The sequence below is a fragment of the Gigantopelta aegis genome, chromosome 5 (assembly GCF_016097555.1).
Source record: "Gigantopelta aegis isolate Gae_Host chromosome 5, Gae_host_genome, whole genome shotgun sequence".
NCBI lineage: Eukaryota > Metazoa > Mollusca > Gastropoda > Neomphalida > Peltospiridae > Gigantopelta > Gigantopelta aegis.
This window is the reverse complement of record NC_054703.1, coordinates 413438-433833: the sequence shown is the minus strand read 5'-3', so window position 1 is coordinate 433833 and position 20396 is coordinate 413438. Positions and strand designations below refer to the sequence as shown.

The 20396-nt window shown below is 36.9% G+C and overlaps 1 protein-coding gene across 2 annotated transcripts; it reads right to left on the bottom strand.

Moving 5' to 3' along the window:
* Positions 1-1582: 1582 nt before the first annotated feature.
* Positions 1583-18420, bottom strand: LOC121373688 (ras-related protein Rab-11B-like). 2 transcript variants are annotated; one of them, XM_041500415.1, is made up of 7 exons: positions 18383-18420; positions 14379-14560; positions 12500-12611; positions 10392-10475; positions 9488-9681; positions 7883-7963; positions 1583-3876 (listed from the first exon to the last, which is right to left on the bottom strand). In XM_041500415.1, exons 2-7 carry the CDS (start codon positions 14419-14421, stop codon positions 3743-3745), a joined length of 648 nt encoding a protein of 215 aa, XP_041356349.1. In that variant the 5' UTR covers positions 14422-14560; positions 18383-18420; the 3' UTR covers positions 1583-3742. The 2 variants fall into 2 exon arrangements, with proteins under 2 accessions (XP_041356349.1, XP_041356350.1); XM_041500416.1 differs by lacking the exon at positions 1583-3876 and having other exon boundaries at positions 7875-7963.
* Positions 18421-20396: the final 1976 nt, after the last annotated feature.

Here is a 20396-nt window from a genome sequence, read left to right as displayed (position 1 = left end):
TTCAGCACAGAACATCATTTTAAAAAAAGACCCAACTATTAGATGTGCTTAAAGCAGTGTTCTTAATGGCTGAATATTAAATAAAAATCCTATGCATTTTGAGAATACTATATACCAAAGTCTAAAAGCAGGGATCTTTTTCCTGTGAATTTTTTAAGGTGACCGTGCTAACATGTCTAATTTATTGGTCAAAATAAAGAGCTCTACAAAAATGAAAAAAAAACCTTTTATGTGAATTATATTAATTACCGTACGCAGGGCTAGCACCATAAATGGTATTAAACAGTACAATAAAACCTCATATAATACAACATATGATACATATATAGAAAACTGTATGCCAGTTGTTTTCCCCATTTGTTTACTGCACAAATTTATGAGGCAAGAATATGCGGTCATAAATGTGGCATAAATCTTGCACACTATAAATGAGTGCAATAAATAACATGGGAACAACCCCCCCCCCTCCCCCACCCACCTGCTACCGACCACGGTCAGGCTGCTGGTGCTCACTTGCACCTGCCAGTGCAGGCGGTCCCTCCTTCCCCCATATTTGGGAAGGGGCCCCCATCTTCGAACCCACAGAATGCCTGAATATTTCCCTGTCTTAACACTGTTGCAAATAACAATAAAAATGGTTAATTTAAGCAAATATACTGCTTCTGGTGTTGGTGAAAAATGACATGGTCTTTCATTCTACAATGGACTGTATTTCTGATTATAATAATAATTTTTCTGTTTGGATCTGAGTTTCTACTCATACCACATGTTTCTTCCTTTGTAATGTTCTTCATTTCTGCATATATTTGTTATAGGTGTTTGTTTTTCTCTCTCTAATATTTGTACAAGTCTATAAATATTTTTTTGAGATTATAATAAAATAATACACTATTAAATGAATGTTATCTTACAAGCATGGGCAGATATGTGAAATTATAAACCAGAAATCAGACCTAACAGTGTGTTGCCTAGGACCGCAAGAAAACAAAACATAGACGGCTCACCAATGACAAAAATAGCGAGCTTATACAGAACAGGACCCATATTCACAAAAAAGTGTAAATTTACGTCTACGACTAGCACTTACGTGTGCCGTAGATTTACGTTTACGTGCAAGAAGCACCTTATTCTCAAAGATGGTCGTAAATATAAACGTAACTTAGTTGGACGTAAATCTACGATTTAACATTCTCACTGGAGTAATTAATAAAAACACATTAGAAACGATGGCTACCGGGTAAATAACAAATGCGCAAAACGCAATTTTGTTTGTCGTCTGCTAACAATAACATTGCGAACAGTGAACATTTTGGTATTGGTGGGGATCCGCGTTTTGGTACGAACTTGAGGACATTTCTTAAAAAGGAAAAGATAACTCAGGAGAAATTGGCCAAGTCGAAAACATCCGTTCGATCACGAACAAAAATGTTCAATCCCTGGGCGTTCGCCATAGCAAACTGCTTCATTTATTGGAAATGCTGCTAGTTTCCGTAAATAATAGTAAATAACGGCGATCGTGCTTGATTTATTATATGTACACAACTTACGAGCAGCGTTAGTTGCAACCTGAGGCACTCTTATATTTACGTCCAACTTTACACGTAACTTACGTTTTCGTTGTTTCGTGAATAGCTCTTCAGTCGTAGATTTACGTTTACGTGTAAAACTAGGCTTACGATATTTTGTGAATATGGGTCCAGCACTGTACTGTTAAATGATTAAGTAAAAAGCAGACAAATTAATATTTTGTGTACACAGTGTTAAATGTTTTACACGTACTAATAGATGTAATGATGTCTTCTTTATAGAATAACCACAGCATCCCAATAGAACTGATAATGATATGACATTTTGATTTTGGCAATTACGAGACCATGTACTTTTAAATAAGCATTTAATTTTGCTAATACACCTGTACATGTATAAATTAGCAGCTTAAGAAGGTGGACTGAAAACCATGAGATATACTTTTTGATTTGGTCTACTCAATAATATTTTTATATATGTGAGAGTTAATGTCTAAAATCATTGAGATTATAAAATTAATGAAATTTTGAATTTGTAAACTGATTCATTCACAAGTTAACAAATTGAAAATATATGTGATCCTATTTGTGAAAAATAATTTCCGAAATAAAATACAGGTTTTTTTTTTTTTAACTAATGTTCAAAATATATTACAAATATGTGTGGTTTCGTGTATTGATGTCAAAGTAATATTCTGTGTAAAAATTGGGAAATATATACATTTTATAATATAATTTAGAGCCAGGACCCAAAATGTTACCATTTTTAATATTGATCTGTTTACATGTTTATGATGGGTTACCTTAAAACGCTTACCTGAATTTGTTTTTGTGTAGCCCATATAAATGGTTTATGCAAATATTTAATTCTCAGAAGCCTTAAGGATTATTTGTAAATGTAATAGCGAGTTTAACTGCACGTGACTTACTATTTGTGTAATCTTTGCATCATTTTTTTTCCTTCACATTCCGTTGTATATAATTCATTTCCTTCCACTGGTTATCCTTGAATGTATACACATGGTTTATATTTACAGCTGTGTAATATAGGTCGCCAAGTATATTGTATGAATAGAGAAGAGGGCCTCGTAAGTTGTCAAATTGTGCCCAATTCTTTTGTTCTTTGTACAATAAAATATGTTTGCAATCAACCTATCTTAGAAGACTGAGCCTGCACCGAGTTACCAGAGCAGAGTGTGACAGTAGGTGGACGAACCAACAAGTGAAGGTCTAAAGGCGACACCACACAATACAAGTGTCTCGTACGACAATAGTCGATTGCATAGCAACTGATGATATTGTAATGTTGTCACAATCGGTTATGTTCATGACTATTCTTGTACAAGGCACTAGTATCATGTGGTGTCATCTGTAGGAATTTCTGGCCAAAGTACATTTCTGACCTTCAGAATTTCTGATATCAGAAACCAACCACGGGTGGGCTAGTTGACTTTATTGTTAACTCACGTACTGTATTTCAGCTGTTCAACTAACTTCACTAACAGATCTACAAGTCTTATTGTTAAGAAAAAATAAATAAAAATATAATAAAATCTGCGTACACAGCACTAGCTTAGGAAATAGAGGAATGTGCCGCTCTATTACTAAGAGTAGTAGCCGGGTAAAGATATGTTTGTGTCCCCACCTCACCCCACTTTCAAATTCTTCTTGAATTATATGTACATATTCTGTGTGCATGTTTCAGTTATAATGTTCACCAAAATGTCAAGAGACATTTTAGAGCATAAGATTTTCAAAAATAATTGAGGGGAAGACCTCATACCCCCCTCCTGCATTCTCCCCTCAAACTATCGGTGTCCCCCCGATCACATAGTTTGTCACCTTCCCATATCATTGCACAGTACAATGACTGAGCCTGCAGTCACCCCAGATACAGAACACATCTTATAATAATACCTGTCTATAGTGGACAACATCCACGTTATTTTAAAAGAACCACTTAACCTCAGAATTCATCCACCTGTCTATAACTGACAACCACCACCCGTCCACAAACTGGACACTACAGATCTGTATCTTCAGCACATAAATGTACATATTTTAACCTGTGTATAAAAACCACCTCACAATAAAGGCCTAATTCTCACAAAGGTCACTTTGTATTGTCTGTTGGGTGGCTGGTATAGACAGGGTTAGCAGGAAGCCAGATCTGGTTATATTCACAATTAGTTTAAAGATGACCGCCACACCGTATCCTAGCAACCACAGCCTGACTGTTCTGTACTGTCGGTCTGCAGGTCAATTTTACTTCCATCGCCATGACCACCGTGTCGAGCTGCCTCTGTATTGTTGTTGTGCGCACCCCCCTCCACCTGCCGTTTGAAGATATCTGTCAAACAAATGTAAACATAATTAAATTCTTTCATCTAGGTTGTACAAGCATATCTTACATGGTAGTAACTACTGTGTTTCGAGCTAATTGCATGCTTGCAGCAAGCTTCTCACCAGTTTCTTGCATGCTTGTAACTAGCATCTCGCAAGCTTCCTGCATGCTTGCGACAAGCTTCCCGCAAGCTTGTTCAGTTTAAGCTAGTATTTTGAACCTTTTTACAACCTTGCGACAAGTTTCCCGCAAGCTTGCGACGAGCTACCCGCACGCTTGAGATGAGCTTCTCACAAGCTTGTTCAGTTTAAGCTAGTATCTGGAACCATTTTACAACCTTGCGACAAGCTTCCCGCATGCTTGCAACAGGAATGAATGAATGAATGAATGAATGTTTAACGACACCTCAGCACGAAAAATACATTGGCTATTGGGGCTTGCGACATGAGGTCCACTTTTCACTTGGGGGCCCTAGAAACAAGCAAAGCAATACATGTTCCCCAATAAAGTTAATGACAGCATCAAGGGCAATTGCCTTCGTTGAGATATAAATTGCCATAGGTCAGGAGCGTGAACAACGGCACTTTTCCTCAACAACTGAAAACTGTATACAGTGAAACCTTTCAAGACCAGACCCTCTATAAACCGGAATTCCCATCAAAACCGAATAATTTACAGTCCCTTTTTAAAAACCAAGACAGAACTTAACGTCTCTAAACCAGATCCCTCTTAAAACCAGACATTTGTCTTAGTCCCATGTGTGTCCGGTTTAGAGGGGTTTCACTGTATTATATATGCCTGGGGACTAACTCACAAAGCTCTCTTCGGCTCTGCTAGCCAACAAAGCATCCTCTTTGCAAGTCTTTTATCATTGCACTGCGAGATCGCAAAGTTGCGAGAGTTTAGTGAATTAGGCTCCTGGTGTATATTATCTGCTAGTATTTAACATTTGTGCTTTTGAAATATGTCTACATACAGCAAAATAACCTTTTAGTCATGTTGATTTGCTGCAAAAGTCACTTTGGAAAAAACCCTCCAATAGGCAGGCTGAAAATTGCTATAGGTGGGCAGTTTCACCGTTGGCAATATTTTGAAACTATTGCAGTGGGAGACAAATTCTTACGTTTCAAGCCCTGCAGACCAAACAAATTTACATATCTGGTGTTTTCCCTAGCTTGTTTTAGCATGGTGCAGCACCATGCCTCAATAGTCTAGCGCCATGCCTCAATAGTCTAGCACCATCTTGCCTTAATCAGCACCATGCCTCAATAGTCTAGCACCATCTTGTCTCAATCAGCACCATGCTGCCCTGAGATTAAACAAGCCTTTTTCACTAATGAATTCTAAATTTGCCTTTATAAAACACCAAAAAAAGGCATTATTAATTACTAAAATATGCACCTGCGCATGCTGTAACCTCACTGTGGTGCAGGGGTGTAACATTCTCTTTGAGAATGGCCAATACAGCACAAATTGAAGTTTAGAGTAAAAGTCAGTATCTATCTGTGATATTTGTATTTGTATTTTTGCACAGTTCTTTACAGTGTTTTTGTCTGTATCTTGAATTTTTCTGTTGATGTTGATCATCACCTTGTTTGTTTCCATTACCATAGTTTGACACCCAATAGCCGATGTATTTTTCATGCTGGGGTGTCGTTAAACATTCATTCATTCATTAATAAAATATGCCTTTTATATCTTTTGCTATTCATTTAGTAAAGCAAGCACATAAATTACATTAATGTTTATTTCAATTAATTTTTGTGTATTTTTAATGAAAAACAAGTGCTGCGAAAATGGTAAAAATGCCCCAAAAGTTTATGGTCTACCATGCCTTGCCTAATTTCTAGGGAAATCACTAATATCCCTATGTTGAAGGACCCTAACTCTATCACAAATGAAAGTAAAACTCTACCTACACTGTAACAAAGCTATAAACAAAATTTCAACTCATTACCTGTTGGGAAAAAAAAGAGAAAAAAAGTCTGGACCACTATATGTGGCACAGTGGGACACACAGACAGACGGACAGAGATAGACATAAAGTTAGTCCCCTCCAGAAGGACCAGTTGAGGAGAAATAACAACTGCTTATGTAATAATGTGTTTTGCAAAATTTCCATCTGCCAAAAGAAAGATGGAAGTGCATTTTATTTGTGTTAAAAAAGTTAACTGAAACTGTCTTTCAATCAAGTAAATTATGATATAATTTATAAATGATTATATAATTGAATAATTCCAAATTTCTGATTCTAAAAATAGCCATCAATTAAAAAACAAATCTGATCAAAACTGGGTCTATGATGTCAGTTTGAAGGTGTGATTTTTATCAGAAATGCTATTTCTCGTTCTTGCCAGTGCACCACAACTGGCCGACAAAGGCTGTGGTGTGTGCTATCTTGTCTGTGCAATGGTGCATATAACAGACCCCTTGCTACTAATGGAAAAAATTTGGTTTCCTCTCTAAGACTATATGTCAAAATTACCAAATGTTTGACATTCAATAGCCGATGATTAAAAAATCAATGTGCTCCAGTGGTGTCATTAAACAAAACAAACTAACTTTCATCAGAAATGTTTGGGTTTTTTAAATGCCAAATCTATCATTTTATTCACTATTTCATTGGACAACTAAACTGGCTAAAATTCTCTCCAATCTGTAAGATTATTTTGTAGATAATTGTATCATGTAGATTGTAAATATGTCAAAGATTTGCATGTCACATTAAGAAAAACAAGAATTTCAATTGCCAACAACACAGTCAACCCAGAGATGCTCATTGGCCAACACCGAAAAACACAGAAGAAAAACTTTATGGAGACCAGGAATCCCTCCGTGTCACTGTGAGATTCATCCTGGCAGCAAACATCTCCATGTGATATCATTACAAGAAGGAACGAAAAGAAGAAGACTTATAGACCTGTTTACAGAGGGCAAACACATGCATTTCATCTTTTCATGTCATGGGCTTTCTACAAAAAATGGTCACAAATCCCCCTCAGGAGGCCGGGAAGATTACCCCCTCCCAGCTGACGGTCTATATTACCACTAATCAGACTGACCTAGATTGGAAATATGATCTAAAAGGCATTAAAGAACAGCAAATGAAATAAATACATGTTATGTTTAAGTTACCAACAGTGAGATTGACCTAAATATATTGATGGAAAGAACAAAGGTACTCATTAAAAGTTAAGTAAAAGCACTGGGATAATATCTACCAGGATTCAACGTGTTGGTTTAAATAATATTTATTTTCGTCACATACTGCCTTGTAAATTCATAAATACTGTTTTCTAAATAGTTGTGTCTTTAAAGCCGTCTAAAGTTGAGACATGAAAATAGAAACATGTTTTCATCCTCCACTGGTGAACATGACTTCCGATGTGATTAAAACAACATTCACGACTGGAGATGTCGCTATTGTTTGGGGGGGGGGGGGGGGAGGGCAGTCGCCAACTGGCGAATGTGATTTTATTTTTTAGACGCCAGGGAATGTTTTTAGTTACCATGGCGTGTATTTTCTGTTATGTGGAGTAGACAGTAAAAAGTAGGTAACAGTGACCTAGTAATAGTATGCAACACATCACCATCCCAAGTTGTTCCTACATGTGTGGTTTGATGGTTCTGTATGCATCTGTATGCAAGGCATGGTCCGGACAAGGATTTACTGTTATGTGCAGTAGACTGTGAAAAGTAGGTCACAGTGACCAAGTAATAGTATGCGACACATCGCCATCCCAAGTTGTTCCTACATGTAAGGTTTGATGGTCCTGTATGCATCTGTATGCAAGATATGGTCCAGACAAGGAAACATTAACAGACAGACGTACGGATGGACACATGCATGTACAATGCCAAACCATAATACGACCCATCATAGATGGGCGTATAAAACTCAGTTAAATCTATTATTATTTATCCTCATACCCTTTATAGCACTATAAATCAGTATATTCATGTGACCCCTTATTTCTTTCCATCTGTCTGAAGGATGAAGTGTTTCACTTACCGACAATGAGATTGTTAAACGCCTCGCCCACATTCACTCCCTCCAGTGCTGACGTCTCAATAAATGAATAATTGCTTTTCTCTGAAACAAATTTATTTAAAACATTCACTAATTATATCATTAAAAAAAAAAACCTGATACACATTATGATTTTCTAACATACAGGCTATCCTCCGACAGTGTTCGAGATTAACGGTATCCCGATATCCCGGGGATACCAGAATTTAATTTTGGATACCAGACTTCAAGAATCCAGTATCCCAATGGGATACCATATAATACTAAATTCTCAGGTGGGATACCAGATTTTGAAATGTTAGTATCCAACTGGGATACTGTCCCAAAATTTTAATCTCGAACACTGTCCGATCCTTCCCCGTGCCATGTATTTCCTTTATATTGGTAACTGTAATACCTGCTAACATATGCCCAGCATTTGTCTTAATGGCTTGGGTCTCAGATCATATCCCCATTTCGTTTTACCTGCAAATGTACGTCCATCTTCAGTCCTAACAGCTTGTAAGAACTTCAGATCATACCCCATTTCCTCTTTCCCCCACCCCGATACCTATTTTCTTTATATTCACATGCCAACATAGGCCTGTTATTAATCCTAATTGCTTGTGCCTCAGACCATAACCATTTCCTCTTCCACCACCCACCCCCGATATCTATTTTCTTTATATTTACCTGCCAACATAGGCCTGTCATCAATCCTAATTGCTTGTGCCTCAGACCATAAGCATTTTCTCTCTCATCCCTCACCAATATCTATTTTCTTTATATTTATGTACCAACATACATGTACATGTACGTCTCTCTTGAATCTTAACAGTTTGTAAGCACTTAGATTATATTTTGCTCTCCACCATCTTTTATTTTTTTCATATGTACCAGCCGTCATAAGTCCTAACAGCTTGTAAAAGTCTCAGGTCATATTCTTCCATCCGCCATTTTGATTTATTTTCATTTGATCTAGTAGTGTTGTTGAACAAACTTTAACTTTAACTTTAAACTTTAGCTCAGTTGAGTGCTCGCCTGATGTGCTTGAGTTGCAGGATCGAACCACCTCGGTGGATCCATTCAACTGATTGGATCTTTTTCTTGTTCCAACAAGTGCACCAGAATTGGTAAACGGCTGTGGTATGTGCTTTCCTGTCTGTGGGATGGTGCATATAATAGATCCATTGCTACTAGTGGAAAAATGTAGCGGCTTTCCTATCTAAGACTATATGTCAGAATTACCAAATGTTTGACATCCAATAGCCAATGATTAATAAATCAATGTGCTCTAGTGGTGTTGTTAAACATAACAAACTCTAACATGTCAGAATTACCAAATATTTAACATCCAATAGCCGATGATTAATTAATCAAAGTGCCCTACTGGTGTCGTTAAACAAAACAAACTTTAACATATCAGAATTACCAAATGTTTCGACATCCAATAGCCGATGATTAATTAATCAATGTGCTCTAGTGGTGTCGTTAAATAAATTAAACTTCTTAAACTTTCAGTTTCCGATCAGTATTTACCTGCCACTAGTGGTGTCATTAAATAAAACAAATTTTGACTTTTAACATGTGTTTCCAATCAGTATTTACCTGCCAACATGCGCCCGTCCTCGGTGGTCACGGCTCGTAGATGTCTCAGATCGGCCTTGTTTCCCACCAGCATGATGCACACCTCCTGGTCCGCGTGTTCACGAATCTCCTCCAGCCACTTCTCCAGGTTCTGGAAGCTCTGCTGCTTCGTGATGTCGAACACAACTAAAGCACCAACTGCGCCACGGTAATACCTGGACAAAATAATAACACAATGTCACACAACTAGAGCACCAACCGTGCCACGGTAATACCTGGACAATAACAACAACACAAGTTATCATATAATATCTTACATTTTCAGTGCAATCAAAGTATGTGATTATTTTTCAGATCACATACTTTAAGAATTTGATAACTTTGCAAATTATATGTAAATTAATCGAGGTCACTGCACTAGGTTTATTGACATTTAAACAAATGTACCAGGGTGACACTCCATAATTGACGTATGCATTCATAGTCATCAAATAAAAACATTTCAATAGCAATTTTACACTGTAAGCTGCCCAGCGTTCAGAAAACTAAAAAGTTACGCACTAGTTTATTTTGATGTTAAGGACATCAAAAATGACGCTATTCGAATTTGACACCATATCCATTCAAAAAGACACTGTGCCACATATCCTTACGTCATTTGAATATCTAGTAATGGCTGACTGCAATTAAAGTTGCATGTACAGTTTACAAAAACATGTTGTATTAAGCTTGAGATTATATAATAAAGAGAGTATTAACCTTGTGTGTTTCGGTATCGTCAATATCATACTAGAAATAAAAATAATGTATTATAATAACAAAGGAATATATCTCAAAGTAACTCACACACTGGTGATGGCTGTGTTTGTAGTAAATTAACTGTAAATGGAAACTTTACTAGAAGGTAAATCAGACTGTAACTCACACACTGGTGATGGCTCTGTATCTCTCCTGACCTGCAGTGTCCCAGATCTGAGCCCGGATCGTTCTTCCCTTGATAGTGACATTTCTGAAAACACACACAAACTCAACACTGACAGAATTGGAAGGAAGGAATATTCTATTGTCTAATGACAAACTCAACACATTTTAATTACCGTTATATGGCGTCAGACATATAATTGTGGACCACACAGATAATGAGAGCAGAAACCCGCTGCCATCATGTAATGGGCTACTCTTTCCGATTAAAAAGAGATCTTTTATATGCAGCATCCCACAGACAGAATAGTATATACTACTGCTTTTTTTTTTACACCAGTTGTTGAGCACAGACTCAAATGAGAAATAAATTGAAACAGCCTAATGGGCCCACCGACGGGGATCAATCCTAGACCGACCATGCAAAAGGTGTGCACTCTACCACTAGGCTACGTCCCGCTCAGATGAACAGGGAGCAAGAGGCAACCGACACTCAAAATACAGTTTTCAAATGTAATAGATTTTGGTCTACAGGTAAATTTCACCTTTGACAGTACTCTTAGGAGGTGGGATCTAGTTCAGTTTGTAGAAAAAAAAGAGAAAGAAATGTTTTATTTAACGACGCACTCAACACATTTTATTTACGGTTATATGGCATCAGACATATGGTTAAGGACCACACAGATTTTGAGAGGAAACCCGCTGTCGCCACTACATGGGCTACTCTTTACGATTAGCAGCAAGGGATCTTTTATTTGCGCTTCCCACAGGCAGGATAGCACAAACCATGGCCTTTGGTGAACCAGTTATGGATCACTGGTTGGTGCAATTGGTTTACACCTACCCATTGAGCCTTGCGGAGCACTCACTCAGGGTTTGGAGTCGGTATCTGGATTATAAATCCCATGCCTCGACTGGGATCTGAATCCAGTACCTACCAGCCTGTAAACCGATAGCCTAACCATGGTGCCGGTCTTCAGTTGGTAGAGTGCTCATGTGAGGTGCTTGCATCATAGGATGGGATCACCTCACAGGACCCATTCTCTGACAGAGTGATATCCGATTTCACTTATCAATAAGCATTCTGAGAGTACTGCTAAAGCAATACATGTCCCCAACCAGGCCCTACAAATGTTTGTACCTCCTAAATTCAACGACTATAACTCAGTGAAAAATGGGTAAATTGCCATGAAAGTTAAACCTAATTTGTAACAGAACATGATAAAGGTATACAAAAAATTTCATTTCAATATTTTGAGGCATTGGAAGAAAAAGAGATCTAATGAAAATGTTTTCAAGACCCATAACTCAGTCAAAAATGGGTAAATCACCATAAACGAGAAACTTGATTTGTAACAGCACATGATCATGAAAAAAACATCTGGAAAACTATATGTGGGGCGGACAGGCAAACAGACAGACAGACAGAAGTCCAGAGATAAATCCTATAAGTCTCCTCCTGTTGGCCAGTTCGGGGACTATTTTCATTTCATTTTAACTTATTTTCGTGCTTATATCCAATTAAGGTTCAAGCACACTGTCTGGGCTGTCTGTCCAGGACAATGGATTAGTTGTTAGTTGGTTAGTGGCTGGTGAGAGAGAAGAGGGTGTAGTGGCCTTACACTTACCCACTGAGTCATTAAAACACGCTCTGGGTGGGAGCCAGTACCGGGCTGCGAACCCTGTACCTACCAGCCTTATATCCGATGGCTTAACCACGACACCACCAAGGCCAGTTAGGGAACTAAAAATGGCTCTAATAAGAAAAAAAATACTCTGTAGATTTTGAAAACTAAAAACTGTTGATTTAAAGGCATATCGTCACAGACCACTGACCTATATATATATATTTGATTTGTCCCTAAATGGACTTTATTCAACCATCTACGTAATCACCATACTCCACTTATTAATGATATTTTGTAAAAATAGTTGAATTATGGCAATGGTCCATAATTCAAAAACTAACATTGCTGAGAGGGTTGACATGGATTTCACTTCATCATGGTGTAGTTAAAGTGATGCAATAGCTAGGTTTGGTTTTTTTTTTTTTTTTAAATTTTAAAGAGAAATAAGGTCCTTAAATCTGTGACAGTATGCCTTTAAACTCACCTCGTTGCAAATTCGACTCCAATTGTACTCTTACTCTCGGCATTAAACTCATTACGTGTGAATCGAGACAGCAGATTGGTCTTTCCCACTCCGGAATCTCCCACTAACACAACTGTAATAACAAACAAAGGAATGGTTAGATAATCAGTAGCAATCTGTTACATTATTTATTACATATATGTAACAATTAATTTTAATTGGTAGCTCACATGAATTTCAAATTGTGTAACCCATTCACAACAGAATGAATCATGCGAAATATTTCCCTGATTAAAGACGATTTTTTTTTTATTGAAATAAAAATAAATGTAATTAATGTGCTTGCTTTAATAAATGAATGTCAAAATATATAACAGGGATATTTTATTAATTAATAATACCTTTTTGGGTGTTTTATAAAGGCAATTTTAGAATTAATTATTGAAAAAGGCTTGTTTAATCTCAGGGCAGCATGGCGCTGATTAAGGCACGATGGCACTAGACTAATGAGGCATGGTGCCGCACCATGCTAATACAGGCTAGGAAAAACACTATAGACTTTAATATCATCTCGGCAAATTGTTTAACTAACATGTACATGTGCAAGTGATCTAAACACTGAACGACACACTGGCACCTAAAGAGAAGAAAACTGCCTACCATAAACTTACTCAATGTCACTGGCAGTTACATTCACAGATGTTTATCTCAATGCATGTTAAAAAGAACTAAATAGCAAAATTAAAACTGATTTGTTTTAATTAAACTTTAAAAAAACTATTCAATTAATTTTAAAATATATATATATCCAGTTGAATCCTGTTGCCTCGAACCCTGCTGGTGCTCAACTCACTGGATAGTTTGACCTAACCATTCTGTCAACGTGTAAACTTGTGTAACTCAGGACTTCAATTTTGGTTCAAACATTGCAGTGTATTCGACCCTTCCGAGATCGACCTAATGAGATTCTACTGTGTGTGTATATATATATATATATATATATATATATATATATATATATATATATATATATATATATATATATATATATTATGATGCAACTCTAAATCAAGTTTCAATGACGTAGGATTTCTAGTTTGTGAGAAATGGAGAGTATAAACACCAAATTTGAAACTGCATGAGCTAAGCACCAAAAATTGACACTGTCCTTGCCAATGGAAATGTAATGTTAAAAGTTTGTTTTGTTTAACGACACCACTAAAGCACCGGCTATTGGATGTCAAACGTTTGGTAATTTTGACATATAGCGAGGAAACCCGCTACAATTTCCCATTATTACAAGGGATCTTTTATATGCACCATCCCATAGACAGGACAACACATACCATGGCCTTTGATATACCAGTTTTGGTGCACTGGTTATAACAAGAAATAGCCCAAGCCCACCGACGGGGATCGATTCCAAAACTGACCGTGCATCAAGCGAACGCTTCACCACTGGGCTACATTCCGCTCCATGGAAATGTAATTATATAAAAAAGTAAAGTTTGTTTTATTTAACGACGCCTCTAGAGCACATTGATTTTTATCTTATCATCGGCTATTGGACGTCAAACATATGGTCATTCTGACATATTTCTTTAGAGGAAACCCGCTGCCGCCACATAGGCTATTCTTTCCGAAAAGCAGCAAGGGGTCTTTTATATGCACTTTCCCACAGACAGGACATACCACAGCCTTTGATGAACCAGTCATGGACCACTGGTTGGAACGGAAAATAGCCCAAACTGCAAATGGGTCTATTGAGAAGGATCGATCCGGTAACCGACCGCTTCACAAGCTTCACTACTGGGCTACATCCTGACCCATGGAAATGTAATTATGTCTATATGTATATATATATATATCTCGCCTTGTTACCTCAAAAGCTTAATCTTACTTTTCCAAATATAATCGTACTGGTCTTCCGCCTTGGTATTCATCGTTACAGTGTAGTTCTCAAACAGTGTTGATTAATGGTTTACTTCTCGTACTCTCAAGGACATCTCTTGATTAACCCTCTCTGCGCTAAGATCTACCATATAATACACGTAATATTCTACACGCAAGCTGCATTACAATCTGTAAGAAATAAAAAGAGAATATGTGTCACTTGTCAAGACTGTCCTGAAGTTCGGCTCCACTTGTTATTATTAGTTGTAAAACATAGAACAAAGAATGACAGTGTCAGGGTTGGGGTGCTCTGAGCTCACGGTCTCATAATAATTGTTATGGTAATACACATTTTTATACACATACATATACATATAGATATATATATATATATATATATATATATACTCTGTCAAAAAAGAGATGCATAGGTGATAGGGAAGGACAGTCCTGCATCAAACTTAGAATTTTTGTTGTACATGTTAGAGAGGGAATCTTTGTCTACTGTGTGGTAGTCAGCCATTCTGTGTGTTCGCGATATACAATAATCTCTGACTGAGAGAGCGATCATAGACTTACAAATTAGGGCCCTGCGAATCTCAGTTTTCCTTTCGAATCGAATATTCGAAAATGTTCAAATCGAATCGAATTTCAAATCTCGAATACCTTGGAGAATAATCAAGTGTATCAGATGCAGTTCACAAAGGAATATTCAGCTCAGTGAAAGAAATTAGAAAGACAATATAAATATCCACTCAACTGTGAGTACGTACGGTGATTAACATGATTACACAAGGTTGAAGTTTAAATAAAGCACCCTAAATAGAAAACCAGTACTAATGTGTACATAGGTTGAACAGTTGATCTAACATGAGATAATATCTTGGAAGTGATCATTTATTGGCTTTTAATTAGATCACAAAATAATTCAAGTAAACATGTGAAAATTAACACTCATCACCAATCGGAGATCAAAACTAAATACCAGTGGATATTCTTCGCACATACAAAAACAGAATCCTAAAAATTAAAATACTCGTTAAGTCAAGCAATGTTTATTGACCGACTTAATTATCGATTCAGTGTGTCATGATGCACATACTAGTAACATTATAATCGCATCACTTTCTCTGCTTGAAGTCTGACATGGATAGGATGAGATCAGCGTTTTTATATTCCCATATGTGTCTCTCTGCATTTTGGCGAGAGTATGTCGTTTGTCGGTTATAACGTTTGTGCCTGTGGAATTCACCCCTTTCTGAAGAGCAGTTAGCAGCTTGAATGCCGAGTGTGTCTCTCGCGACTGTAGCCAGGAGTGGGAAAGACTTCACGTGATCCTGCTTTGTCTTCCACATTCTTTATTGTTTATTAATTTTAACAGTTGGCCATATAGTTTGTCCCTCTTTTTCCGATTGTCCGTACACTGCAATATTCGAAATTTCGAATACACAAAAATCAAATTGAATCGAATCTTCGCGATGATTTCGAATTGAATCGAATATACGAAGCTTCGCAGGGGCCTATTACAAATATCAGTCTAGCTCTCGAATGGCAGAGTACTATAAAATACTTTATTCTTGTGTGGAATTTATTTTTCGTGTTTGAATAAAATTGTGAAAATAAATTCCACATGCAATTAAAGGCAGACGAAAATTGGACATTAAAAAAAAGAAGAAAAAAAGTAGTCTTGTTCAGTTAAACTCGAGACCTTGTTAGTTTCCGTTGCACGGGACTAGTAGTAATAATGCAACACGTAAAACTTTAAATAAAAAACAAACAAACAATATAGAAGTACCTGAAGACAATATATTATAAGATAATAAACAATATGCTGGCGATGAAAGCAACACACATTTAGAAAATGGAAGTAAATATCACAGTATGTTAAAATGTGGAAATGAACACAATCTGGAGTGGCCTTGAACAACGAATCTATACTCGTAACTAAACTTACATATGTTTTGCTTGTTTGTCAATCACAAACTGTACTGAGTGAGTATTTTGACAGTAATAAATAGTTTAAATCAAACTTGAGCTTGCATCACGCCTTCAAATTTTGTTTTAAGATTCGTTTTTCATAACAAATTTGAGGATTACGAAAAAGCACACAGGGTAGATTAAGCTTGCAGCATTTTGTAAATAATAAACGTTAAAATTATTGACATCAGTACCAGTACTTCAGGGGTTTTTTATTGGGGGAAGGGATGGGGGATTTGTGAAAATAAATGCTCGCAAACCGACTCATTTTCATTAAATCGCAAAAATGTGATCCTGCAAAACTAAATATTTTATATTACTCTGGCTATACAAACTCCAGCTTTGTCAGTCTCAGTTTGCACCCACAACGAGCATGTTTGAACCTTTTTCGCATTTCTTAAAAACGCACGCACGTCCGAGAAAAAAATGTTAAGCAGACAACGTCTGATCTATTTTTAGAGGGGATCTTCCCGTTTCAACATCACAGACGTTGGTATACCACATGACCGTTATCATTTTGGTTCGGTTTGTTTTCTCGTGCACGGTTCGCGCAATCAACATCCGATTTGTTGTCGTTTGCTTGTCGTTCATTTGTGAGGTTTTTCTTCACAGTTCGTGAACATTTTCATTAACAATAAAGTTCAGACAAGTAAGTATCTCAATACAAAACGTTACAAACCCTTAAAGCCAATAATTTTGCCAAGTCTTACAATATCTGGAGAGGGGATATAACCTTGGGGGGTGGGGGGTGGGTGGGGGGACACAATCTATATTGCTACCTTTATTTAAATAGAGTAGGACAAAAATAACCATACATTTTCGTCCTTGGGAGGGGAAGTGCCTCCCCACCTCTGGTTCCTACAGACTGTACTACTACTACTACTACTACTATTACTACTACTACCAACAATAATAAACAGTGCATCTAATTGCTAATAACAATAGGTTAGCCACTAGTACCCGGTGCCGAATAGCAAATGTAGGCTAATTGCGGTTTATATATAAAATTTATTATTTCAAACACTGTAGTATAGTCAACATGGTCAGTGACGGACTATCATTGTCGTCTTATTCCGATTCACGTATCATGATGCTGCAGCAGCCACTTTCTCAACAGAAGCACCTATGTTGGTAAAGTAACTTCCTGTTCCAAACTCATTCCTTTCGCTGTCCAGGACAGAACAGTTGGAACATGCCCAGGAGAGGTGAAAGGAACGCACCCCAAGTCTGTGTGCACTCTGGGAAATTTGTCGTGACATAGGCATTTCTGTGCTTCGAGCGACATCTACCGGTGACATCAGAATACTAACTTTCAAAATTATTTCAAGTAATTGGGTCACGGGGATTCCCATAGTATCTATCGATATAAAACCTGCTTTTTCACTCTATTTTATAAAAACGTGATCGAAGTGTGTTACAGTTTTGTAGATGAACCAAAATTAGAATTAATCTTCACGGGCTGAAACTAGGGGCAGGGCGTGCGACTTTAATCCAGTTCATTGATTGATATGTGAACTGGGATAGAGTGCACTTATATGTAGTACAATGTACTACAAACTGTCAAATTCTGGACAGAATATTATATTAAAAATTCAAATTGAAATTGTTCTATCCACTAGGGAGGACTGATCTTAAGACCCATCACACATCACCATCATCAGGCTGGTTATTTACCATTCAATGATTCATTGTTCCTGAACGTAAGAACTAATCACAAATCAGGTTAAATTTTTACATTATGTTAATAATAGCTTGTGTTATTTTTGTAGACAACTATTATAAAATACTGAAATATTAGTAGGTAAAACAGGAAAGTTGTTCAAAGACTTCAATTTTCAAAAACAAAACAAACTTACAAAGCGTAACGAACTCTCACCTACACAAACATCAAAACCAAAATAACCTGTTATTGTTAAACTGAAAGGTAATCTGAAAAATCAATTAACTATACTAAGTGTGTAGGTGGTAAACAAAGCTAATGAATGCTCAGTCTGGTGATATTTTAACACCTGGAAGTTCAGATTGTTTTATCACCTGAGACGAAAATCTTTTCACCTGTATTTCCAGTCAACTGGTTTCGTGAGGTGATGCGATCTGCTATCACAACAAGTTATATTTAATGCGTGACTCATTCCCTGTCTAAGCTACTGAACGTTCGCATTCGACATTTGTCGGTAAGATCCGGAAGTAAATGTCCGCAAAAAAAAATACCCATTCACCAAATCAAACCTCGGATGATCAAGGTTCGTCCATAGGTACTTGATGACAGGATAATAAACCATTTCCAAATGACACTAGTACATGATACGGTGGTTGCTGCATTGAGTTAGTCACTGTGATTAAAAGCCCAATGTCCGATAAATATTCAGTAATTTTAAAACACGAAACAACATAAGAAAAATGTAAAAAAAAGTAAAAAAATACTTTTACAGCTTAATTTGTATCATATGCTTCTTGAAAAATACCTTATGACTTTGATATAATCAGGTATTAAAAACACTTCATCAGGACCATATATATTCGACTTTGAAAATGTAAGTTCTTTAATTACTTTGTATAATATCTACATTTGACATTTTTTTGCAACTTCATAAACCAGTTCAGAGATTTAAAATGTTTAATTAATTAAACATAAATTATTTCAAGTCAGTTTTCAAATTTATATTTTTGCGTTCAGTGTAGGGAAAACGCTTGTTAAGCCTTGTAACAATATAGGCTACGTGTTAGTGCAATATTTTCAGGGGTTTGTATGTAGGCTAGTGCGTGCTAAGAGGGTTTTTTGAGGGGTATATTGTGGTATATTGACAATATTTACATTATCCTGTCATCAAGTGCCTATGGGTTCGTCGGGAAGGTAGTGGCCAAATTAAATTTTGTCCAGTGGGTAAGCCATCGGATGGTAGGTACTGGGGTTCGCATTTCGGTACTGGAGATCCAACCCAATGGGGAGGTATAAGACCATCATACCGACTTCTCTCTCACCTAACCATTAAAGGGACATTCCTGAGTTTGCTGCAATTTTTAAGATGTTATCGACTAACAGAGACTTCTTAACGATTGTAATTACATATCAAATATATTGTTCTGCATAAAATATTAGTGGCTGTATATTAAACGTGTTTCTACTAGTTCTAATATTTGTATTAGGTTAAATTTCATGTTATTTCCTAAAATATATTTTTTAGTACGTACGAATTTATTTGAAGGCAAAATCCAGTTTGGGCTTCTTACAAATATTCAGACGACCAGAAACACATGGAATATACAGACTCTGGTTTCTAAACAAGAAAATATATTTAATATGTAAGTTTAATCGTAGAAATATTTTATTAGTCGAAAACATCATACAATGTAGCAAACTCAGGAATGTTCCTTTAACCCACTATCGGTTTGTGGACTAAGTAGGCTATAAGAATATAATGGAATCATGTTGGAAAGGAATGCAATTGTTTAAATGACACATTATCACATTTTCAACTATAGCTATTTGATGTTTAACATATGGTTATTTTGGCAGTTGGGAGAAGAGAGATGGGGGAGAGATATCTCAAAACAAAGAGATAGACACACACACACACACACACACACAAACACACACATACGCACACGCACACAGAGAGAGAGAGAGAGAGAGAGAGAGAGAGAGAGCGAGAGAGAGAGAGGGGGGGGGGGGGGGGAGAGCGGCTGATGGAATGAGACGCGTTCAGTTAAAGCGAACACTCTATAACGTAACGTTATGCCAGTGAGATGTTTTCGACAAGTGTGCTGTCTTTGTGCAATTCACCTGTCTCTGGTAGCCCTATCTAGCTACAGATAGTCTACCAGGGGCAAACTCAGTCGTGTGTCGCTAACGTTTGCTAGACTATTTTTTACGCTACACATAATTAAACTTAATGACCATTTTCTATAACCAAAGAAAATAGTTAGCAAACATTAGCACCGCTCGCTGTAGCGATCCGCGTCGGTGGTTCCATTGGTATTTTTCTCGTTCCAACCAGTGTACCACGACTGGTATATCATAGGCTGTGGTATATGATATTCTGTCTGT

Bases quoted from the DNA above. Each gene is read 5' to 3' on its own strand.
- LOC121373688 (XM_041500415.1), bottom strand. From the start codon at position 14,421: ATGAATACCAAGGCGGAAGACCAGTACGATTATATTTGGAAAA. The intron at 7,964-9,487 runs GTAAATACTGAT...AATTTGTTTCAG, and splicing joins GGACGGGCGCATGTTGGCAG to AGAAAAGCAATTATTCATTT. The intron at 3,877-7,882 runs GTAAGTGAAACA...TTTGTTTGACAG, and splicing joins GTTTAACAATCTCATTGTCG to ATATCTTCAAACGGCAGGTG.